Source organism: Zophobas morio, unplaced genomic scaffold, assembly GCF_036711695.1.
Source record: "Zophobas morio isolate AGI-343-1 ecotype UQ-CSIRO unplaced genomic scaffold, CSIRO_AGI_Zmor_V1 ptg000031l, whole genome shotgun sequence".
NCBI lineage: Eukaryota > Metazoa > Arthropoda > Insecta > Coleoptera > Tenebrionidae > Zophobas > Zophobas morio.
In genome coordinates, this window is record NW_026972136.1 from 9,110,961 (window position 1) to 9,135,577 (window position 24,617).

The following is a 24,617-nucleotide window of genomic DNA, read 5'->3' on the forward strand; positions in this document are numbered from 1 at the left end:
ACGTGCGTCATATATTATTGATGGGGCGCGTACGGGGTGTACACTGGCCGCATTACGAATTCATATGAGAAACACAAGGGGGATGTGAAATATTTATCCATATTTCTCATTTCCGAGACGGAACAATTCATACGCCCGAAAAAGCACCAATTCAATAATGTACATGCAAAGGGCTGCAAGATGAAGGAGAAGGAGTTCGTTATAACGTTTTTATTGCATCGCTAGATTTCGGGGAGCGAGTTTCCACTTTATTAAAACTAAAAGAGCGGCCAAATTAATGTCTGCAACTAACTCATTTTTGACTGAAGAAAAATCGGACAAAAAGATTCATAATGCAAGCTTCAAAGACTCGAAAATAGATTCACACTTTCTAAGGATAAAAATTTGAATATGCAACTAACAGTATAACATAGAATCAACCTTTCTGAGTCAGAAAGCAAACAATATTTTCCATTCGTATTGATTAATCTGATTATTTTATTATTTACGTAGGTATAGCAAGGACACTGAAAATTTTTTGATACAGGTTTAAAAAAAGTGAGTGTAATAAACTCAACACAACCAGAGTTTAAAGAATAAATTACACATCAGAATAAGTTAATATTTCAGTATTTTTGGACTTTTCGTAAATACACGAATATGTACGTTCAAAAGAAAAAAAAAACATTTCCCAAAATCTCACCTTTCATTCAGATTCACAAAAAAGTTCTGATTTTTCAATTTACAACAAAAAATGTAGAATTAAGTATGATTTTAAAGTAATTAATTTTTTTTTAGTATTTTTAATAATAAATAAATGATTAAGCGTTATTAGTAGGAAATAGTAACGTTTTACACATAAAGTAATAATTAAATTCTTAAAAAAAAAATTCGTTAAATTATAATAAATTCTTTCTAGCTCTTGACCACATTAATCTAAGAATCAAAATACAAAATTTCTCATATTTAGTTAGCTAGTTTGATGATTTCATCGCTCTTCTAATTGGATGGAATCCAAAACATCAGTTTTTCTAGTAAATTGCTATTATCTACATATTACCATATCAAAGCAAGTTTACATTCAAAAATTATACCAAGATCTATAATTTCAATAACCATTTTGAGAGGGATATTACTAATCAAAAAAGTTCTTTTAAAAAACGTGTTAAAATAACACTTATCCAAATAGTAATTTCCAACAATCATTTGAAACGCAATCCTCACAATTATTTTACAATCATCTGCAGAAAACAAACATTGAGAAAATTGAAAACAATTTCTCAAATAATCACAAATAAAACTGGACCACAATGAGAACTTTGCGGTACCTCTAATATGACTTCGAATGAATCAGAAACGTGGTTACCAATTTTTACTTGTTGCTACCTGTTCTAAGGTGACCAATTGTCTAAATTTAAGCCGGAAAGGTTTAGGTTCTTTGCTTGTCGTTTCGTTTTCGTTTTAAATCTTGAGAGTGAAATTTTGTTTTAATATTTTTATGTAATGAAACATTATTGTAAGTACTATCTAAAGATATTAGGTTGCAGAATTTTAGCTGAGACACCCTGTATATTATTTTTATTTTAAGTAGGTATATTATATTATCTTGCAATAGAATAGATCTTTTTTAATTGATTACATCCAAGTTTAATGAATTTTAAAATCAAAATATTGTGATTAACAGGATTAAAGGTGAACTTGAAATTTGTTTGGAAATGATTGATTATGAAAAGACATTAGGCAAGGTTGATTTATCTTTGCAAATTTCTTGATGTATAAGTAAGTACTTTTGATGTTTACTGCAATTATTTGGCCACATAAAATCAAATATTTTAGAGATAACCGATTGCAAATACCCCTGAATTATTAATTATAGGTACCGTGTGAATTTTTAAATTTCTGCTCTAGTAGACTATGATGTCAACAGTGCAATTGAAACGGCTGACGTAAGCGTCATGGCAAACTAGAACAGAAATGTATTAAAAAATCACCCGATATAAATAACAGTAAGTAGCCTTAAAAATGGATTTATTGACTCATCATTTTCCACACTGCAAATTAAAATAAGTTGCTTACGCCATCGAAACCACCAACAGCTGAAATATTCAGGGAAAATATATCTCTGAATGTAACTTTCAAAATAATCAATTTTGTTGAGTTGTTTAAATTCCAACAGATAAGTAAAAAAGTTAAACAGAAAAAAAGACAAAAAAAAATTTAAAAAACCACTTACATAAAAATTCAAAATATAATTAAAAAAAAATAAATTTAATATTTTTTAGTTTTTTTTAACTAGTCGAAAATTCCAACAGATTATGTTGAAGAGCTAAGCCGAAAAAAGTGAAATAAAAATGTCCCAGATTTTCAGTTTAGGATACGATGTCCTGTGCTTTTAAGGAAGCAGAAGCAAAATTCTGTCGTTTTATTATAAAAAGTGTAGAAAGTATTTTTGTGTCCGTTATTTGATCGGGTCTTATTTGTAACAGACGAAGGCATGCAACACCCAGTATGTGTGTTAAATATTCGGGTGTTCAATCAAGTAGTCACGTCCTTACCCGTATCACAAACTATAATTAAATTCTCGAGCATTATATATTCAAGAATCTCAGATTCCATCGCCGCCATAAATCAGAACCGAAACGAAATAAATCACAATGAATAAAAAATAATATTTATTAGAAAAATGTCGGAAAGCCGATAAAAAAATTCCTGCGCTAATTAAGACGTCAAAGACACTGAAAGCATGCACGACAAAACCATTCAAGTGTCTAAAATCGAAATCTGCCTCGTAATAGCCCTGACGTCACAACTACAGGTGGCGCCCCTTTTTTCGTTAAGTGTCATAATGAAAAAAGCACACAAACCGACATCTCGTTATGTAAAAACACTCCTCGTTACTTGTACTACTCAACAAATAAATAATAAATGTCATAAATGTTGCATGTTTTATGAGCGTTATTGTGTTTTCTCTTTAGCTGCCGTTATCTAATTGAATTGTTGATTGTCAAAGCAAACATCGCTATCAGATTCTCCCAGTTCCGATTTGACGCGCTTTTCGAAAATGGCTTCCGCGGCATGCAAGCAGCAACCAAAACCACCACCACAGACTACAACGAGTACTCACCGTTGGCGCCGAACATGGAGTGGTGCACGTACTGGTTCTGGACCCCGTAGTTGGCGTTGTTGCCCAGCGCGTACAGCTGCTGGAACAGCGTCTCGTTGTTCTCTTCCTGCTCGCCCTTCGCGGGAGGCACCTGCATCCCGGCCATCTGCAGGAGCTGGAGGTGGGTGTTGTTGTTGAGGTTCTGCGGCGGGTTGGTCGTGGAGTCGGCGCTCACGCCGGCGGAGGCCCCCGGCAGCGGCGGCACCGTGAACTCGCTGGTGTCGTTCTCTTTGCTCGCGTTCTCCAGGTGCAGCCGCACGTTGGCGATGTGGCTCTTGGTGAAGATGTGGTCTTGGATGGAGTACTTGTGCGAATACTTGAAGTTGCAGAACTTGCAGTCTTCCGGCAGCACGGGGTTGTCGTTGTCGGGCGCCCCCAGGACCTTCTGAAGCGCGATCTTGCTCTTCTTCTCTTTAGCTCGGGCGTTTTGAAACCACACTTGCACCACGCGTTTCGGCAGGCCGATTTCGCGACCGAGCATCTCGCACTCGGCCATCGTGGGGGTCTTGTAGTCGGAGAAGAGCGACTTCATCACCTTGACCTGGATGGAGGACATCTGGGTGCGAAACCGTTTGGAAGCGGAACCGCCCGTGTTGTTGGACAACTTCTGCGTATTACTCTGGGTGCTGCTGGCCGGCGAAGTCGGGTTACTCTCATCGTCGTACATCTCCGTCGTTTCCGACATGGAGTCGCTTCGTTCGTCACAAAGCGATCGCTCGCTCAGATCTGTCAAAGGACCAGGATCGCAGATGCTGCGCTCGTGGTCCATCGAGACTTTCATCGGGCGGGACAAATCGACAGGCTTCGACAAGTCTAAAGGGATCTCCCCTTCCTCTTTCCCCGACTTTATCTCGCTCTTGTCGCCGTTGGAGGACGAAGCGTGAGCTTGCAACTCGCTGATGTATCTTTTCATGCTCTCTTCGTAATATTTTTTGATCGAATTCTCCATCTCTGGATGCAAAGTCGGAAACATCGGAGGCATCATGTTTGGGTTCTGTTGAAACTTGTTGTCGCCCCCCGAACTAAGACTAGGCGAAGATTCTAAACTGACTTCTTCGTCGGGAAGGGCGTCGATGTTAACTTCGCCCCTCGCCGCGTGCTTCGTCGTCAAATGAGATTCTAAAGCTGACTTAACTTTAAACAGAGCGGGACAAAAGGGACACCTCTTGTTGATTACTTGTGCGTGGGCACGAAACTGCCCTTTCCGCTCTCTAGCCCTAGTGTTCTGAAACCACACCTGTACCACTCTTTTTTTTAACCCCACTTCTCTTGCAATGTTCTCCAACATTTTCCTCGAAGGGTTGCTCTCGATCTGGTACTTCTGGTACAGGTAGTCCAACTGCTCTGGCAAAATCGTCGTCCTCAACCTCTTGTCTTTGGGTTGATCGGACGTGTCGCTCTCCACCTCGAACTCCTCGAGCTTCCGCTTTTGCCCCGCCACGTTATTCAGCATGTTCATGAGCGGGTGCTGCATGTTCTGCGAGGAGTTCTTCGTCATGTCCCCCAGGTTCGCGTTCAGCTGCTGGAGTTGGGCGTGCTGCTGCAAGATCCCGAAAGGGGAATCCGGCGGATATGTCGGAAATAAATTCGGGTTCATGATGTGAACTAACTGATGCTCCCTCCACAAGTCGAACCTCGGAAAAACTAGATTGCACTTGTCGCACTGAAACGTGCCTTCTTTATTATCACCGGAGGAGGGAGAAGAGGGAAAATTTCCGGCCGTGGGGGTCGGCGTCGTCGAAAGGTTGGGCTGGATCGGGCTCTGGGCGGCGTTCTGCAGCTGCGGGCTGTGCTGGACGCTGTTCTGTTGCTGTTGTTGTTGCTGCGACTGTTCGACCGTCGTGCTGGAGTTGGAGTCTTCCGAGCTGAGGACAGCGGCGATTTGCGCCGCCGCCGCCTGCGCTTGCGCCGACCGCTTAGCATCTTCCTCTTTGAAGCAGTGCGTCTTTTGGTGGCGGATCAGTTCGTAGTACCTCTGGAAGACCAAGAGGCACTTTTTGCACTGGTAGTTGAGTCCCGGGGTTCTTTGAAATCTGTTGGCGCCGCTCTCGTCGCTGATGCCAGGCGCCGGTTCTGCGGCGGGTTGGTTCTCGTAGACTTTCCGCGCTTTCTGTCTAGCGTTCTGAAACCAAACCACAATCACTCTCGGGCTGAGATTCAACAATTTCGATAGATATTCGAGATCGTCGTCTTTGGGATAAGCGTTATTTTCGAAGAATTCTTGCAAAACTTTTATCTGGTAATCAGTGAACCTCGTTCGGTTCGCTCTTTTGCCGGTGGTACCGCACGAACCTTGGCTGCTTGAACTGTTGTAGTCGCGGTTCGGACTGAGACACCGGTTGGGGGTGAGCGGCAGCATCGCTTGGAGGTTATTTGGGTTGGGAAAATTCTGCTGGTTGAGTTTGGGGGGCGGCAGCATCGGACTGGACAAGCCGTGGTGCGTCGAGGAGGTCGACATGTTGAGGGCAGAAGTGCTGGTGGTGAGGGTGTCGCCTAGCTGCGACACGATGATCGACGTGAGGGTGAGACTATTGGGAGTGGTGGGAGCGGAGGCCTGCGACAGGTTGAGATTGTCTGAGCTCGCGACCGACGTCGCGGGACTTTGCGGGGGCTGGAGATTTGAGGATAGGTTAAAAATGTTGGGTTTCTCTTCCGTCGGTTCGCAGTTTTTGCTCTCGTCGAATTTCGCCGCGTCTTCCACCGGCTCTTCCTTCATCTCTGTCTTGATTTCTTGAGGGGGCGTCGCGTCGCTCTTCGGTTGTTTGATCTCCTCGGTGCTGCTGCCCGAGCTGTTCAGGGGCATGACTTTGGCTTCACCGGTTTTTTCGTACTCTTCTAGGTTGAGCGTCGTCGAAGGCGGGTTGTTGAAGTTATATGGACTATCTTTGTTTCGTTGTCTCTCTTTGAACAGTGTGTTCCTGAACCAATGCTTTATGACTTTGGGTGGAAGACCGCTCTGCGATGCCATCTCGTGGATCTGCTCTTCCGATGGAGAGTTGTTTATGTCGAAGTGCGCACGCAAAATTTTCAACTGATCGTCGGTGATGCGCGTTCTTGCGCGCTTCTGATTCGCAGCAGCGTTAACGGCCTGAGCAACAGAGAGAAAAAACGACAATGCATAAACCTCGCATTATTCCACTGTCGATATTATACAGATTTATACGGTCTCAATACCCGATCCGTAAATACACACAGCCTTAATAAATTGTAACAAATTGGCAATAAATCAATTACGATAATTATCACAATGCAAGGCTACATCGTACAAACAGCAATTAAAATAATCAACAGTCGGATCGAAACAGACGCTAATAATTGTCAGATCTCGAAATCTATAATTATTGTACTCTCCACTATGCGTGTAATTTAAAATACCAAAGAAAAAATTACCAATGTACTAAAACTCGGACGGCGCAACTACTCATTAACGGAATTATACGCCGATAATCACTTTTAACAACGGTCGGTAACTTTAATTAGTAATACGTGAGGCCAAAATACAAAGTGTTCTTCCACAACACCGCCCCGAACTTTTAATTACACCACCGACAGAAATTATCCTACGTTCGGCCGGCCGAATACAGAGCGTCCCAATAAACGTTCGAAACAACAACACCCGACGTCGGCAGCTGAGTGCCTGAAAGATAAAATTTATTATAATTATGATACGAACAGCATAACTGTCGACATAAAGGAGAGCAATAACGTATAATAATTACGCGAGCAAAAAACGAAAAATGCCAGAGTTTAATATCCGTTAATAAAATAATGACCATAATAATGGGTGCTATTTACATCGAACGGTATTGCACTTTTCAAAAATTATGCATTCTCTTTTATCGATACTATCTAGTAACGTTATTGACTTAATTGATTGGGTTAAGAAATAATAAGAGTTCATAAAAAAATCTTATTAGCCATTCACGCACGGATTCAGGTTGACGTCGGTATATGTCTTAATTTTGCAGCAAAACGCCAACATAAAAAGCAATTATTACAATTTCTAATACGATTTCTCATAAATAAAATATACGGGAAGCGATTTTTATTATGATCATTTTCGAGTGAGTTTATTTGTGGTATGTTATTGATAACCACAAAATGATTAACAGAATCCTCTCGACAGGATTTTCCAAAACAATACATCCTGTTTAAAATAAATAAATAAAAATGCGATTCTTCCGAATAAGGAAAATTATAATGTGACCTTTTAAGACAACCAAGATATAGTTAATTCCACTCGATAGTAGGATTTGCTGTAATTTATTTGCATGCTTAAAATAAAATTTTGTTTTGCGACAACCAAAAGGCAAAAGTATGTTGTAAATTGTTCTTGTTTTTCCTTTATTTTGATTGAACACGTTTTGGGAATCATCTTTACGAACTTTTCAACTATAAAGTCAGGACTTCAAAGTATAGATACCCAAGAGACTTTGAGAAACAGCGGTACTCATTTAAATGGTTTCAGTGTGCGTTCAATATGTTATGTAATTTTAACGTAGGTAAAAAAACAATTTTTCTACTTATTTTTAATTTAACTTTCAGATTGTACCAAGGAGATTCACTGCACTTTGTTCTTTCTTGTAGTGAGTAATATGTATAGAGTATGTTCATTTATGATTATACATTATGAAAATCAGCAAAAAATCAATTGTTACATTTTTATTTCAGATTTATTTACTCTCAGTTTACGTCAAGATAAGTCATTTAAACAAACGGAAAAACCTACAAAACTGAGTTTGAAACGTGTGTGTACGATCTTATCAGAATTTCCCATAATCATTTTTTTTTTCAAGCATCCTGAGCGTGTTGTGATATAATGTCTCAATTTTTATTAAAGATTTTAATTACCGCAATGACAGAGAAAATTAGAAATTAATTAAGTACTTCCGATCAATTTCAACATAAAATTTCTAGATAATTTTGGGCAATAACGAACGCAGCGTGAAACGTATTTGCAGCTAATGAGAATTTATCAAAAGCAACTGTCATTTCTAAAGCAGTAGGTGGTACATTCACACAGACGGGTATTAATTAATTTATTAAATTAAAATTTCATCAGCACAATTAAGAAGAAATGAGGTAATTGAGACATCTTATTTTGCTCTGTTACAGTTACCGTTAAATAGAGCCCTGCGATATCGAAGAAATGATGCGTTTCCTTTAATCAAACGTTAAGTAAATAATTTCCAAGTGCATTAAGGTAACGGAAAAATGAAGCTGATCGATTGTTGTTCCTTTTTCGCTGCTTGCGGTCCAAGTAAATACAACAACGCGAAAGCATCTAGAACAAAACCGATCTCGTTACACCGTCCGCTTAACTTCAATAAAAATTTCTACGAAGGACCGATTCTGACTATTTATTACGAGTCGAGGTTTTAAAAGAACAGGTAAACGTCCCCGACGGAAAAACCCACCCGTAACTAAGACGCAATAATTTGAACAAGGCCCGTCGTTACGTTACGATTTTTACAAGGCGTAATTGGAACGCTCTGTACAACAATGGGCAGAAATGAAAAGAGAATGACAGCGATAATCGTAAAAACTCACCGCTTGTTGCTGCATCATCGCCTGCTGCTTGGCCATCATCGCCTGCTGGTCCTGGGGCCCGAACTGCGCCATCGGATCGTAGGGAGGCGGCGGCATCATCAGCGGCACGAGGGGCGGCTGGAGGTTCATCGCGGCCAGGGCGTTCAGGCCCAGAGGCAGCCCCATGCCCATCATCTGCATCATCGGATTGAAATTTAGCTGTTGCAGTTGCATCACGTTGAGCGCCGCTTGCATTTCGGTCATCTGTTGCGCCAGAGCCATCGGATTCTGCATGCTCTGCGCGATCATCGCCTGTATGTTCGCCGGCAGCGAGTCGGTGCTGCTGGCCGGCGTCGTCGACGAGGTCGGCGTCGACGGCGCCGTGGACGCCGCCTCCGGTGGCGTCTGCAGGTTGAGCTTGGCGTGCAACGCGTCTTTGGACTCGTCGTCCTTTTCGGGTGTGGCGTCGGCGCCCGGACTCGTCGACGTCGTGGTGGTGGGCGCTCCGGGCGTCGCTACCCGAGGATGGCTGTTTATCGTGGAAGACGTCGCCGCCGTCACGACCACCGTTTTCTTTTCGTATTCGTTCTTGAACTGTTGGGCATACTGTTCTAAGAATTCTAGTGGCACTAAATCTTTGTGTACTTCTTCACAGTGTGACTTTAACACCCACACGCTAGAGAACTCTTTATTGCAATGTTGGCACGTGGATCTACTTACTTCTGGTAAGGTGCTTTCTGCGTCGTCCTCTGCTTTGGCCTCGGGCTGCTCCGGGGGCGGCGTCCGGGCCTTCTCCTCTTGGCGCTGTCGCCGCTGGTGGCTCTCGTTATATTGCATCACCAGATCGAAGCCGAAGCTCTCCAACAAGTGTTTGTACATGTGCGAGCCCGTTTTCTTGGGCATGTTCAGTCGGACGACGGCGTCGTCTTGTTCACCAGGAGGCGGACTCTTGGCCTGGCCCGGCTCTTGCGCCGATTGAAAGATGGCCATCGGCGCCGCGAACATGCAGTACAGCTGCTGGTGTGCACTCAACTGCTCTTGCGAACCGAAAAGGGCGCCGCACTTGGGACAACTCATCATCCCTTGGCTACCTGTGCCAGGTGACGGAGGGGTGGGAGACGTCTTCTCCCCACCACCGGGGATGGGGCTGCTTTGTTTCGGAGACTGCAGGGCATCAGGCTGCTCAATCAGCGGCTTCGACAGATCTATCTGTCCGGCCATCGCCAGATCCTGCAGTTTACTCGCCCTGGTCTGGTGCAGAACGCTCCGCATGTGAATATCGAGGGTGCTGCCTTGCGTGTACGCCACCTTGCAGATGTTGCAGCGGTACCTCTTCTTGTCGTCTTCTTCGCTCGAGGTGCTCTTCGGCGTCAACGTCAGGTTCTGCGCTTGATTCCCGATAACGGGAGACACCGCCGGATTATTGTTGTTGTTCTGTTGCTCTTGCATCGCCCTCTTCAACTTATGTAAGTGACTTACCGAATTGTAATGGACTAGGAGTATATTTTTTTGCGTGAAACTTTCTTTGCAGACGTCGCACTTGTAAGGCCTATTTGGATCCAGGTACTTTTCCATCGGATAGCTCAGTTTTTCGCCCTTTCGATGCAAAAGGGTCTTGTTGTGAGCCGTGAGATAACTCTGTCTCGTGAACGCCACTTTGCAACGGTGGCACTTGTATTTTCGGTTCGGATCGTTGTAGCTATCCTCCGCGATCGCTTGACTGTTCAGGTAATCTTCTAGGAACTGTTGATCTTTGTATATGATGCTGTCGTCGGAATTCTCCCCGTCGTTCTGGACGCTATCGTCGTGACTCGTGTTCAACTCTTTGCTGTCGTCGCAATCCGCCGCCTCTTCCTCCCCTGCCATCGACTCTTTCTTCAGGATGTCGTTGGTCGAGCTGTCGAGCACTTGGCCCTGCAGCCCGGCCAGCAGCAGCGGATTGTTCATCAAACTCTGCTTGTACGCGGTCAACTCCTCGTCCGTCAGCTCCGAGTGCACGCTCTCCACGTGCTTGTGCAGCGCCACCAGCGACCTGAAGCTCCTCCCGCACAGGACGCACTTGGTGGCATCCCTGATCAAATGGTACTGCGAATGAAGCTGCAGCTTCTCCAGCGTCTTGAACGCCAGCGAGCACTGGTTACACCTGTATTTGTACACGTGCTTTTCCGAAACCGACATGTTGGTGATGGAGTTCCTCGCGTGCGAGTCCTTGAAGTGCATCTGGAGCGCGTTCGCGGTCGGAAAAAACTGATTGCACCCCTTCTTCCAGCACAAATACCCCGGCCCGCTCGGCGTCTGCTTGATCTCCAGGTGCCCCGTCTCGTTCTGGTGGAAACACAGCTCGTCGATGTTCTTGAACGTCTTCAGACACGTGAGGCACCGCTCGGCCTCCAGCTCGCCGCCGTCCTCCGTCGACGGCGACATCAGCTCGCGCTCCCCCTCCTCGCCCTTCTCCTGCTTGGCGGAGTCCTTGGAAGACACCGACGTGGGGGACACGATCTGGCTGCTGTTGGGGTTGTTGGGGGTGGGCGTCCGCGACGACTGGTTCAGCCAGTGGCTCTGGTCCACGAGCATGAGCAGTCGCTGGAGGCCCTCGCTGTTCACGGAGTGGATCTGCATGACGTGCCGCTCGAGGCTGGAGCGGTCCTTGAACGAGTCTTGGCAGAGGGGGCACTGGAACATCTGCTGCTCCGTGGAAGCGCTGGTGCCGTGTTGGGCGAGGACGTGGGCTTGGATGCGCATCTCCGAGTCGCTGCTGTACTCGCAGTACGGACACACGTGCTGGGGGGAGGATTCGGACGTGGGGAGTTCTTCGTTGTCTTCGCGAGGTTCGGTTTTCACGGGGTCGCCGCGGCTGGACTCGATCTGGCTCAGTTCGGAGTTTACGCTGTCGCGACGCTCTGGGGAAAGAGCAAGGGTTACGGTACACGATACATACGAGTATGGGAGTTTTCGTGACAAGAGACGTGGAACAAATTAACTTTTTTACTTTTTAGTGTATGAAAAACTATTTCAAATCCAAGTATGACAGGAATAAAAAATTACAATTCTGTTTTTATCGCACTGGAAACTGTGTAGGTAATGCACATGACGTGAAACCAAACCTTTATTAATTAATTTGTTCCTCGTTTGATGATGTTGAAATTACGCTGGAACGTTTATGGTCCAGACGCTATCTGAATCAATTAATATTCATGTCAACAAATCGACCACATAAGAATTTCAATTAATTGATTAGAACACAATGGGTGAAAAATATTTATAGTTATTAAATTTATTTCGGTTTTGACCCAGAGCACGACAAATCATTAGTTTTCAAAACTTTAAAACAAAGAATTAATTTAACGGTATATTTCACCTATACAGAATTTGCGTAAGTTATTTACCTACTGGACAAATAAATTATTTTAATTAACAATTTTGATCGAAACAGCTCATTTATTATAATGTAATAGAAATTGCACATTCAATTGAGCAACCCGATATAAACAACTCGATGAAAAAGTATATATCAACGGTGACGCTAATACTATACACGCGGAACAATTTAAGCAAAATTGACAAATACTGCCACTTAATCCTGAAAAATTAATCCCTCTCCGTATATGCAAATTCTTATAAATGAGCCACTCTGTGCGAAAACAGTTTGGCAAGAAGCAGGTGATAACACGACACTGGAAAATACACAGCACAATTTGTCTTCGACTGTCATAATAAAAGCTGTTTTGGAAATAGCTTCTGTTGGCGGGCAAAACGTGCTAGGTTGTTGTCTTTCAGAAAAAATTTCGCCCCAATTGTCATTTACATATCCAGTTTTACTGGAATGACAAAGAATTTATTTTTAAAGTTTCAACCGTTTTCAGCTTACCCACATAAACAGACATGAACACTAAAAATGAAAATATTTTACTGCAATCTGTAATGCTAATCGATGTGTGGAGGTGCAACCAAACCTGAAATGCTACAACGGCATGGAAAACGTGGCTACGTTATTGTTTGCGCAAATTCTTAACGAAGTTCGTCACTGAAGTGTCCAGACCGCCGCGATGAAAAAAATTATCTCACAAATTTGCTTTTTGCTATTTGTACACCAAATAAAAAAATTAGCAAATGTCATACTCAATTTAACAAAGATCTAAAATTATTAACATTCTTCGGTAGTTTTTCGTCAAAATCATCAAGTGACAATTTTTTTTAGACAAGCTTGATTTGCATAAAAAGAAAAGGAAAAACTTCTTAGATTTCCACTGTTTTCACTCTTTCGTATAATACTCTCCTAAACATAAATTTTGTCAATTTTTTTTTAATGTATAATAGATAAATTACGTTGACCTCAAACAGGTGACAAACCGACCTACAGAAGGCTGTTATTAGGTCAGAGTGAGCACATTGGTCGGTCGGGAAATTGCAAAAAAGCAATGAACCCAAAACTGGGCCTTGAGCTGTGCCGGCTCTGTGTGTATGATTTTGAACGGTTCGGTAGATCGAGCATATCGTTTCGATTCGTGGCGGACTTCCAAACAAGGTCCGTATTATGGTCAAATGGTCCGTTTTTCGCTTTGGTCCCCGAAAACAAAGCCAGCTTGTGCATAAAACGGTCCGCTAACAATAACGAGTGTCTCGAAGCCATGTTTGTTTCGGAGAAAGCGTCGAGAGGTGGAATTTAGGCGTGCATTGTGTTACAGTAATGACAGGGATTAACGGTGTAAGATGTAACTAAAACACCGGGCCGCAGTGACAATAAGAACAATCGGTTTAGAGCCCCATTGTGTGGCCGGGCTCGGGGGCCCGTCCCCGCCTCGCAACAAACAACAGATCAAAAATATTCCTAATTACAGGCGGACGAATATATTTTATTAAAAAATCCCCACAATTACGGCAACACCAGGCATACGGCCTGGAAGGGCCCGCAGTGACGCCATGGGTGCCAAACACATGCACGAACAGGATAATTAAACTGATCCTTAAATACACAATGTGATATTTCATCACGATACGCGGCTAACTGTTAAAAGCATTGTTTGAAAAATACAACGTTGCGACGGTCGGATCGAGGACTGACGTCGAGAAACGTCCAATTATTTACACGAAAATTCCGTTAAAATTATCCTATTCTGTTAAAGTCACAAATTACACGCCGAAAATTACATCGTAACGTAATTTGATTTGGATTTTGGTGAAATGTGTTATGAGCCTACAAAGTAGACGTTATTAATAGCAATTTTCTCGGACCATTACACGAAACGCGATCTAGCTGCGGAAGGGCGGGGACAGCTGCACAGTTGCTACCCCCGACTGACACAGTTACAAACAATTGTCAATTCACGCTAAAGAGACAAACATAACACCCCTGACGCACAGATGGGGCTATTTAGCCATTTCGCAACGACAAAGATATCGCGCGCGTAACCGTGTAAGATCTGCTCGAGTGATACGCGACACAGTTACAACCCTTTTTTTCAACGAAGAAAAATTGACACGAATTTTAAAAATACGAAAGTCTTGTGTGTATTGCCACATAAAAACAAATATTTTCAAGCCGCTAAATCACAGCTAAGTTTTTTTATCTAAACACTCGTCGATAAACATTTTTAAGTGGATAACTCAACAAAGCTCTCGACTACCGCAGTAGACCAAAATCATCTAATACAACGCTGTAGGATTAACTCAAGTGTGGTAAAAATTGATTGTTACGGATCAATAAATTGCTTGTAAAAACAACTTATTAATAAATAATGCTCATAAACATTTAAAAACTGTAAAAATACGAAAGAAACGACAAAAACTATTTCTTGGTACCATTATTTGAGAACCCATTCTATTTTCAGGTAAACTTTACCACATTAACCTTGGAAGACTATTGTGCTATTTGTTTGAAGCAATGTATTCTTGCCGGCTTTCAAATATTCGAAAATAGGGTGCTTTTGGGGTGTAAATATTGTCGGTTTCTCCTTGAAAATACTTGTATTTACTTGTTTGCTCAATAATAAAAATATTTTTTGTGTGTGCTTGCATTGATTTTTTGTCGTATAGATGACATAATGTTTAGTGTTACTCCTTTACACTCACTGTTTGATTAAAATTTCTTTCAGGCTTAAAAAAGCTGTAACATTTTTTTGTAATTTATGGCACGGCGCTGCGAAGGAAATCTCTTTGGTGCACTGAACACATAAGAGTGAAAATACGTTATAATGAAAATAATTACTCAGATTATAATAACAAAAGATTAAAATATGGACGCCCGATAAAAAATTAACAATTTATGCGAATGCGGTCTGGTAGTGACACTTATTAAATTTAATCCTGAAAAATTCGTCCCGTCTGAGTTATGTAAATACTTCATAATAAGCTACTCTGTATCTAAAGACAATTGAAGATTTATTGTACGACACCAACACAACATTTAAATTTGGGAGTTTCGTAACATAATTCTACAACAATCTACATGTGAATTGATCCAGTCTGCCATAAATTTTCCAGCACATCGACACCAGATACCTCGAGGTTCTATGACACGAAATGAAGAATTCTTCTCGAAAACAACTCAATATTTGTATTACATCATTATAACATTAGTCATTACGTGTGTTGTTGAAGTTCATTAAATATTTTCCAACAGAAGCTATTCGTGTGCAGATTTCATTATGCCAGTTGTTTAACGTTTTTGTTGCATCCATTAACAAGCGAGAACAATTTTTCCGTCAGCGGGAAACATCTCCGTATTGTTACCTAGTTGACCTTTGTTCGCCGTTCTTTGAAGGGTTAAGACAAAAAGTTTGCTTTTGAGCACAAACATTTGCATAAACGGAATTAATGACAAACAACTTGCCGATTCCAGTTCTCGGCACAGTCGCACTCGAACGTAACCACGCGCTGTGACTGCAAAACTGTTACTGCCGTTGTCTCAACAAAAACGCAACCAAAAAAGCTTAGAAAACAACTAATTAAATCGCTGTCGTCTTGTGCAGTCGCAAGACGCGTGCAAACTTGTAACTTAACTTAAGAAAACGTAGTGGTAATAATTAAAAGCAACGTAATATTGACAGCAGAAGAATTGTCGGCGTTATCAGTTTACGAAAACAACAAGCAAAAATAAAAAGAAAAACTTGAGAGAGGTCGACGCTTTATGTAAAATGTTGTTGTTGTTTTTGCATATGATTTACCTTTGTTCCGTATTAAATGGTGTTTTTTGGTCAAAGAAAAAACGGGTAGGTTTTTGGGACGATACGATGTGAGGGGTGTGAAGGTCGAATGTTTCCTACCTGGCGTAGTTTGTTGGTCGATCGGTCCCGGAACGACGTGGAACACCTCTCCTATCTCCGGGGAGTTCTCCTTCCCCTCCGCCCTCCTCTGGAGCTGGTGCAGCTGCTCCATGTGGAGGTGCTTGAGCGATCGCACGTGCTGCAGCAGCGGCAGCCTGTTGGTCGCGGAGAACCCGCACAAGGAACAATGGAACACTCTGGGTTGGTCTTGCCTGAGGGCGGCGCAGCGCTCCACCAGGTGCTTGAGGAGCGCGACGCCGGCGTCGTGGCGGCCGGCGGCGGCGTGCAGCTGCAGCTTGTGCGCCGAATTCGTGTAGTAGTCGCACGCGTTGCACCTGATCTGCACGCCGCCTGGCGCCGACGCGTACTTGAGCTTCCACTCGTTCCGCGGCCCGCCCTCCTTGACGTGGTTGACGTGCTGCAGTCTCTGGAGGTGCTTGTCAGTCTTGCAGTGCAGCTGGAAGTTGGCTTTGAGGTTGGTCTTGTACGTGCACAGCTTGCACACGTAGTGGCCGGCGACGACGGCGAGGATCTCCTGCTCCCGGAGCCGCGTCCGGTCCTGGCCCAGGTGCCGGCCGAGCTCCTCGAGGCTGTCGCTGCTGAAGATGTTGCACACGCAGCACTGGTATGTGCGGTCGGGGTCGGGGTCGGCGGGCTCCGGCGGCGGCTCCATGGTCTCCGGGTTGAGGCCGAGGTCGGAGTGCGCGGACATGTCGGGGCCCGGCAGCTGGCCCCCGGTCATCATCTGGATGAGGAGCGCCTGGTTGTAGGCCATGTCGGCGAGCGCCGCCTCCGGCTTCTCCCCTAAACCGGGGTACATGCCGTAGAGGCTCTCCATGTGCTGTTGGGGCGGGTGCTGGTGGTGGAGCGCCGACAGCGTCTGCATGTGTTTGACGTTCTGTTGGAGGACGAGCATGTTGTGGGTGTGCTTTTCAGAGGTCATGTGGATCCTGAGGTTCCGCGCCACGTTCGTCTCGTAGTTGCAGACGTCGCAACGGAAACTGGGTTTGGGTTTGTGGCCGCTGCTGACGGGGGAGTGGTGCAGGGGAGGCGCCTTCGGGGACGACTGTCGGGACTCGGAATTGGGGGCGCCCCCGTTCTGGAGCTCCTGCATGTTGTTGAGGTGCTTATCGGACTGCATGTGTATGCTGAGGTTGCCTTTGGTCGTGGTCGAGTAGTTGCAGACTTCGCACCGGTACGGTTTGTATCCGCACGTGTACGTCTCTCCCCTGGCTAACCGGGGGTGCGGTTGCCCGGCTATGCAGTAAATGCAACTCGTTTCCGCCTCCGGATGCTTCTCCTTCATGTGTATCTCGAGCGTCTCCTGGTATTTGTAGTGCCAGTTGCACTTGGGGCATTTGAGCGTCTTGCACGAGTTCCTGCTGTGGACGTTGGCGAGGCCGGCCGGCCCCAGCCGGCCTGAGGCGAGGATCATCTCGCACCTCGCGCACTCCACCCCCGAGGGCCGCCCCTGCAGGTGCTCCGGGCACACGCCTATCGTCGTGCCCGTCATGAAGGCGGGCGGCGGCGCGAAGGGCGGCGACGGCGACTTGCCCGGCGTGTTCCGCGACGACGAGCACGGCGGCGTCTCCGGGTGCGGCGAGGGCCCCTCCTGCCTACTCTGCGCCGCCGCCGCCGCCTGCTGACTCTGGTGGCTATCCGGTGGCGGGCCCAGCGGCTCCAGCAGCGACACCATCGGCCGCTTGTCGGCCCCGACGCACTGCAGGATGGCCGAGCAGTCCGCGGCCAGCACTTCCCTCTCGTTCTCCTTGAGCGCGACGCCGTGCTCGGCCTGCGCGTGGTTGGCGAAGGAGCGCGCGAAGCCGAAGCTCAACTTGCAGACGAAGCACATGAGGATGGGCTTGACGGGCACCGACGCGGGCCGCGGCGGCCGGGCGTCCCTCAGCGCCACCACGCGGTAGCTGTGGACGGCGGGCAGTTCGGCGGGCCGGGCCGCCTGCCGCAGCAGCCGCGACACGTACACGGCCTGGAGCGGCGGCACGATCTCCGGTACGGGGGTGTTGTGGCACTCGCCGTCGCTCTCCGAGTCCTCGATGATGTACGCGGACCCGTCGGGGTTGTACACGATCTTGCCCGAGAACTGCTCCACGTCCGAGGTGTCCTGGTGGGACATCGCGGGCGAGGGCAGGCGAGTCGGGGGTGGCGGGGGCGGCGACGCGCCGGGCGCTGCTGGTGGCGGACTCGCCTCTTGCTCGGGGCTCATTCTTGGCTCTTCTTGCTGCTGCTGCTGCTGCTGCTGCTGCTGTTTCTGCCGCGAATTGCGGCCGCCGGGACTCAGCTCAGTCGCCGCGGACAGTGTGGGCATCGCGGCGCATCACATGTTCGCCACCCGGACGCCCTGGAACCAAACAGAAAACGCCCTTAAAGCATGGAACACCGACGGCACGTGCCGACACATAAATTAAACTACACTGGAACCTGGTTATAATGACAATCAATGAAAAAATTGAACAAACTGTTCTCACTATTTAAAGTGTCTGGTGAGATACCACAACTGAAATGTAGAGATAGCATTTCCAGACGTCGGCCTTATTTATACCACATAAACCCCTTAATGAGATTTTAAAGGCATGTCGTTTTAAAACCAGATAATCCCTAAGCACCCTAAACATTATCTTTCTCCTAAGAGAGCACCTTTATGTTACCACTTTTCCCACATTAGTGCAATAAACAAAATTTCTTTAAATGATGATTTGTCGTTATATCCGAACTTTCGCTATGACCGATGTCGTTATAACCAGATTCCACTGTACGATAAATGTGTTCATCAATACGTGAATGATGCGCTATTGTGTATAAATACATTTGAATGAAGTTAAAACTACAGCTAGGTATATGTAAAAGTGTTAAACTCTAACCACAGTTAATGCAAAACAGAACAAACAATATTGAACTTATTGGTCAAATAAGCTGGATGAACGAATTCGTAAAAACTGATAACGAATTAAGTTACGAAAAGCTTGTGAAACATTTAATTTCCGCATCAATCTTATTTCAGCACCTACTATAAAGAAGTTCGGCAGCGGCAGAATTTTCTATCGAAAAACAATTATCACAATATTTTTTAAGGGACTTCGTTTCGTAATCCAAAATGAATTGAATGTGTTTGCGCACTAAATAAGCATAATTAGAATTAGATACCTAGATGTTTGCCCGACCTGGAGCAGAGTTGACGTCTCCGCACTATCTACAAGTATCAAAATCGTCGTCTTCGTTGATTCACTATTAAAGTCTCTCCAATCCCTTAAATGTGACATGTGAGGACGCATACGTCGGGAGGGAAAGGAATCTGTAATGTCGGCTAAATGTCTGTCATGGTCTGACTTTTTGACACAATTTGACATCATGTATTTCGGTTTTTACTTGAAAAAGAGGCAAAATTTCGGTACCGGTGCCAAAGTCACAACGCCATGGGCGTGGATGGTCTTCAAAGGGATATGCAGTAGGAAAATTTTTCCTTGAGGTGTTTACATTGTTATCGGAATGTGTCTCAGGAATTATGAAGCTGCATTCTGGATCACGTTTAGTGCTTGCTGGGTAGCTTGAAGAAGTAGGAACAGGTAGCGGTGACTTGGAACCATGGAGGAACAAAGTAGGAACAGAGCCGGGTTTAATTCTTTTATTTGAATAATAACAACTTCTCTCAAAAGTGTTTACCACAAATGTATAAATTATTGGCAATATTATCACCTGAAATGGTTTTAATGGGTATACATTCCCTTAGGTAAAAGATTTATGTTGGGGTACCTACTTGTAGCATTAAAAACCTTTTTGCACCACAACCTTTTGTTCACAGTGTTTGAAGGGAATCTGTCCATTATTTTGTGCTCTCTAGGATCCTTGATTACCCTACAAGCAGGCACAGAGCAATATTTTTTGGACATTTTGATAATATCAATTCAAGCACAAACTGTTTTGGCGCGTGACAAAACGGATTAATTACAGATTCCTGTAACTCCCGAAGGGGGTGACATCTTTTGATATTTTTCCTTTTGACAAGTCGGACGATTGTAACCAATTGGAGAGACTTTAATAGTGAATCAACGAAGACGACGATCAAAATATTTCACGGTCTAGCAATATCTGTCATTCATTGACACTTGACAATAATAATTACTGCAGGAATATTAAAAGTTTTTAACTTAAAATTTTAAGGTTAAATTTAAAATGTCATAGTACTAATGTTCCCAATATTACAGACACAAGTCAGATTTTTATTTCAGTATTCTGTTTTCATTTATAAAATTATTAAAATAACTGTGCAGCGCATTTAATGAACAAATTAAATTTCTAAAGATCAAAACTTGATTAATAATAAATCGACATTATACGTAAAGGAGAGGCAATGCCAATTGAAAAAAGACCGGTTTTATCCATTTTCTGCAAAGTGTTATGAAGATTTATAGTTTTAGAATTTTATGTTTCGTTGAATTGACACATTAACAGTTATTGTTTTTAAATAAAAAGTTTTTTCTTTTCAATATCATTGACTTCATTCTAAATTTTCTTTTAAGTGGTCGATATTAACCTTCTTTCCTCTCGTAAATTACGGTTGAACTTGGAACCACGAACAACATCATAATTTCTAATTTCTTGCCTAGTTTCTGCAAATATCCTCGAATGTTGTAATTCTTACTTGATTGTTTTAATTGTTGAGGCAGAAATACGTTTGGAGGCGTATTTGCCTCTGGTTGATATTCTTTCGTAATACCTATGCCTCGCCGACGGTGGTAATTGAAAAATTTTATTGCATCCCGATGTCGGCGTACTTTTATATTCTCCGTATCACGCTATTAAACGTCTCTATTGATGAATAAAAAATCCGATTTCCTTTAAAAAACCCACGCCTTATCTCCCCAGACGTCCGCTTTTTTCTTGCCAATCGTGAGAAATTAAATAATGAGGAGCTCGCACGTTATCGCGAATTAAATATTCTTAAACAAACTCGCCAAAGATACGATTGCTGAAAACCAACATAACAACATGGCAAAAGCATAATAAAATAGTATCGAAAGAGGAGGGTATTTGGATCGATGAACTATGCGAAGGGAAATTAAAATTAAAAGGTTTTCCAGCAGCAAAAGAGAATTCGTAATTAATATAAAATTAACTGGGAGTATAATTTAACGATGATTAAAGAGGGTTAAAAAGAAACAGACACCTACTGTTTGAAAACTCGCGTCCCCTTTGGGATCACCTATTTTTGAGCGAAGTCATGAAATAATAATTGACAAAGTTGAAATTTTTATTCTAAAAATACGAGTTTCGTTGTACTATTTTTACGAGAAAGGGACGGATTTCATAGTTGAATAAAAGCGGGAAGCATACGTAATCAGTTAGTTTTCGCTGTCACCCGATACACGCACGTATTGTGTATTATTATAGAGTGTAACATGGTGTTAACCACAAAAAAAACGAACTCGATGAATTCTACTACAGCACACGCAGTTCAGGAACATTATATGCCAATTGAGTTTGATTCAATTCATTGGTAATGTTTGTTGATTCGACGTTGATTTAATAATCCAAACAACAAGTAGGCACTAGTTTTCGCTCTAAAATCACCCTCAGACAATCCGTTTGATCGAAACGTGTAAAAAATACGGCTCGAGGAATGTGCGCGGTCATGTTGCAATTTTAATTGGTCGAAAATTTTCTCGGAAAAATCCCGTCTCGTTCGTGTAAAGCAAACGGATCAATCGTGAGAAATCAGGAGAAAAATGGCCACCAAACCGAACAAAAAGTCGTAATTATTGCCGTGATTAGAGCACCGTGGTGTGGGAATCAGTAATTACAAGTGTTGCATTCGCCCAGAAGACTTATCTGGCGGTCGGGTCCGATGGTTATCTCCAGAGCCGCACTGGCCCATCCGCTCAGCTCCACCGCTTTTAATCAAAATTACACATAATTTCGAGATTTTCAGCGGAACGCTCCGAATAATTGGTACTTGTTGGTTTTCGAAGGGGCGACTCGACTTTTTTCCTCTCGAGCTCAATTCGCGCCCGGCCGATCGCGTCCTAATCGGCCCCAGACCAGCATTCCTTTGTTCGGAGGAAACAAGAGCATTAAATATTCCGTTTTTAGTCGGGAATAACGATCTATATAATTGATATCTCGGGGCAACGCAATCAACGATCTAGTGGTTAAATATTCAAGCTGTTGCTCGTAGAGCGCGAGCAACTTTTCCGTTGGTACAATATTGGGATCTGAATATTAAATCCGAAATTACACCGTACACACGCAAATAATCTGGAATTAATCCGCGATAGGCTCTCAACATCTACAACACGATTACGAATCCCCGGGCCAACGCGGACCGATAACTATCGACAATTTGTGGCCATTAAATTTTTTTTACTGCGATCATTTATTTGCTGGAAAGGCTATTATGGACGACGTGTAGGTAAAACGGTGCCGGTTCACAAGAAAATTCACCACCCGAGGCCTCGGCCAGATATTGTTATTAACTTGTCAATTAGGACGTGTTTTATTGCGCGTATTTGTTCAAATTAATTATTTCACCTGAGAAACGCCGAATCTCCGACGGACTTGTACGTGTCCCCACGACGCTTCAAACCGTCAGTCCACCTCCGATTTACAATTGGGGGCAGCACTCAATCGCATAATTGATCCCGATAGTGTAAACCGATCCTTACCTTGATTTAGATACACAATTAAGTGGGTAGGCGGGCTGAAATGGCAACAAACACATACAATTACGATTAACACGGATTTTGATGACAGACAATAAGTGGATCAACTTTCTTTTGGAGCGCCTTGCGAAAAATACATCAAGATATGCAGTCCGCATTATTGCTTTAACACTCATAAATTGCTGGTTTTAGGATCTTGGCCAAAGCTAAATATGGTCGGGCAGCAACGTCGACCTAATAATCGCCTCAATGAAAATTTGTTATTAGATATCTATGCGACGCGAGTGACAGACCGACAACCTCCATTTCCCATAATGTGTCATTTTTATGACCCGTCCGTTTTGCACAAGTCGCTAGAGCGAATTATATCATAAACCAAAAAAGATAACCAGAGCTACAATGTAAGCCCTATCTTATTTCCATCTTATATGACAGATCTAGAAGAAACGTATGTACGAACACCAAGACGATGTTGTATTAGCATCTGGCAATTCAAAAGAGCTTAAATATTATGTAACCTTACGCAATCCAGTATCACCTGTATTTTGCATTTTTATTTTGCTCAATAAACACGTTTTATATGAAGAGTTAAGATCAACACTGATATTTTTTGAGCAAAAATCCAAACGCGGCTTTTACTGGTGTTCTTTTCCAAAATTTTGTCAAAAATTTCGGTTCTCGATCAACAGCTGCCGTCGTATAGGATGTTATATTTAAGTCAATCTTGAAACAAAGGTTATGTTATTACTTTTAATGTGGTGTTAACGATATTCAGCGCCGATTGCATCGCACAATTTAATTTTAATACAAGTCTATTTTCTAAGGAAATGATTGTAGAGTCAATTGTTCTAAAGCACCAAGCAAATATTGTTTAAGGGTAATACTCTGTTTAAAACGGTGTGAAATAAGGCATCAAGTTTCGATGGTTTAATCGCTGATATTGCAACTGTTGCAGTAATTTGAGGTTTTCAAGATGACCAAAATAAAACTGTTGTCAATGACGTCAAACGTGACTTTATCACAAAAAATTAACTTTTACTGTTAGTGTTTGTATATTTCATTTTAAGATATGGAGATTTTTTCGAAAGTCCACATTTCATAATTTTCAGATATAGTCATGGATATGGCGTTAAAAATAAGCTCCCAAACAAATAGTTTTTTTTCCAAAACTGTATAAGTATAAGTTTATAATAAAAAAAATATTTTTTTGCTGTTTATCGCATCATATTTTAGAATTTACTTCAAGTTTTGCCTTAGATTTTTAACGATTTAAAAAAAATATATCTTTGGAAATTTTTAATACACCAAAATTACTTTTGAATAATGAGAAAAGAGAATTTATACTTCAAAGTTTTACAGCTTAAAACTGAAAGAATCTATTAATTATAAGATCTCAGTTAAAGCCTAGCGGTCGCCATACGATGAACACGGACGGATCTTGTACATTCTATAATTAACATAAAAGTGGCAGACTTTCACCGTTATGAACAATAATTTTCCTGAATACAATCCTGAGATTAACGTATGTCTAGAACAAAGAGGATCTTTACTCGGGGTTGCTCAAGCATCATTGGCCTAACTATAATTGTTGTAAATATAAACTTGTCTTAGTATGAAAAACCGGTGCGTAAAATTAGCGTCATATAGAAGAGTTCCCTGGAATTTTTCTGCGACTTTTCTTTTTCTCTGCTGTAAATCATCGCCAGATGTAGCCCCTACACAGCGTCGCTGGTTTTTCCGAAGTCTGTCGTTATTTATTCGTTAAAACTGCGCAATAAAACATCCCCACGTCGCGCCCTTTCCGAAAAATCTCATCCTTCAATTAAATTTGCCTCCCCCTCCCCGCCCACGTCCCGCGCTCGCATATGAGAAAATACCCCGTTTGGAATTTTTTATCAGCATCTAAATAAAAGAATGAAGGATCCGTAAGACAATATCCGTTATAACTCTGCCCGGCTGTATTATGATGAAACACGAAAGCGCGCAGCTAGGGTGGATCTAACTTCATTT

General features: G+C 43.2%; 1 protein-coding gene across 7 annotated transcripts in view; it reads right to left on the reverse strand.

The window, feature by feature from the left end:
• LOC135139524 (zinc finger homeobox protein 3) overlaps positions 1-24,617 on the reverse strand; it is a 294,739-nt gene that overhangs the window by 36,734 nt on the left and 233,388 nt on the right. For 6 of the 7 annotated variants that reach the window (XM_064069793.1, XM_064069791.1, XM_064069790.1 and 3 more), the window contains 3 exons: positions 15,934-18,292; positions 8,693-11,571; positions 3,104-6,230 (listed from right to left, as the gene is read on the reverse strand). In XM_064069793.1, coding sequence (XP_063925863.1) covers positions 3,104-6,230; positions 8,693-11,571; positions 15,934-18,259 — 8,332 coding nt within the window. In that variant the 5' untranslated portion in view covers positions 18,260-18,292. The remainder of the gene's footprint in view (positions 1-3,103; positions 6,231-8,692; positions 11,572-15,933; positions 18,293-24,617) is intronic. The other variant, XM_064069794.1, reaches the window with a different exon arrangement.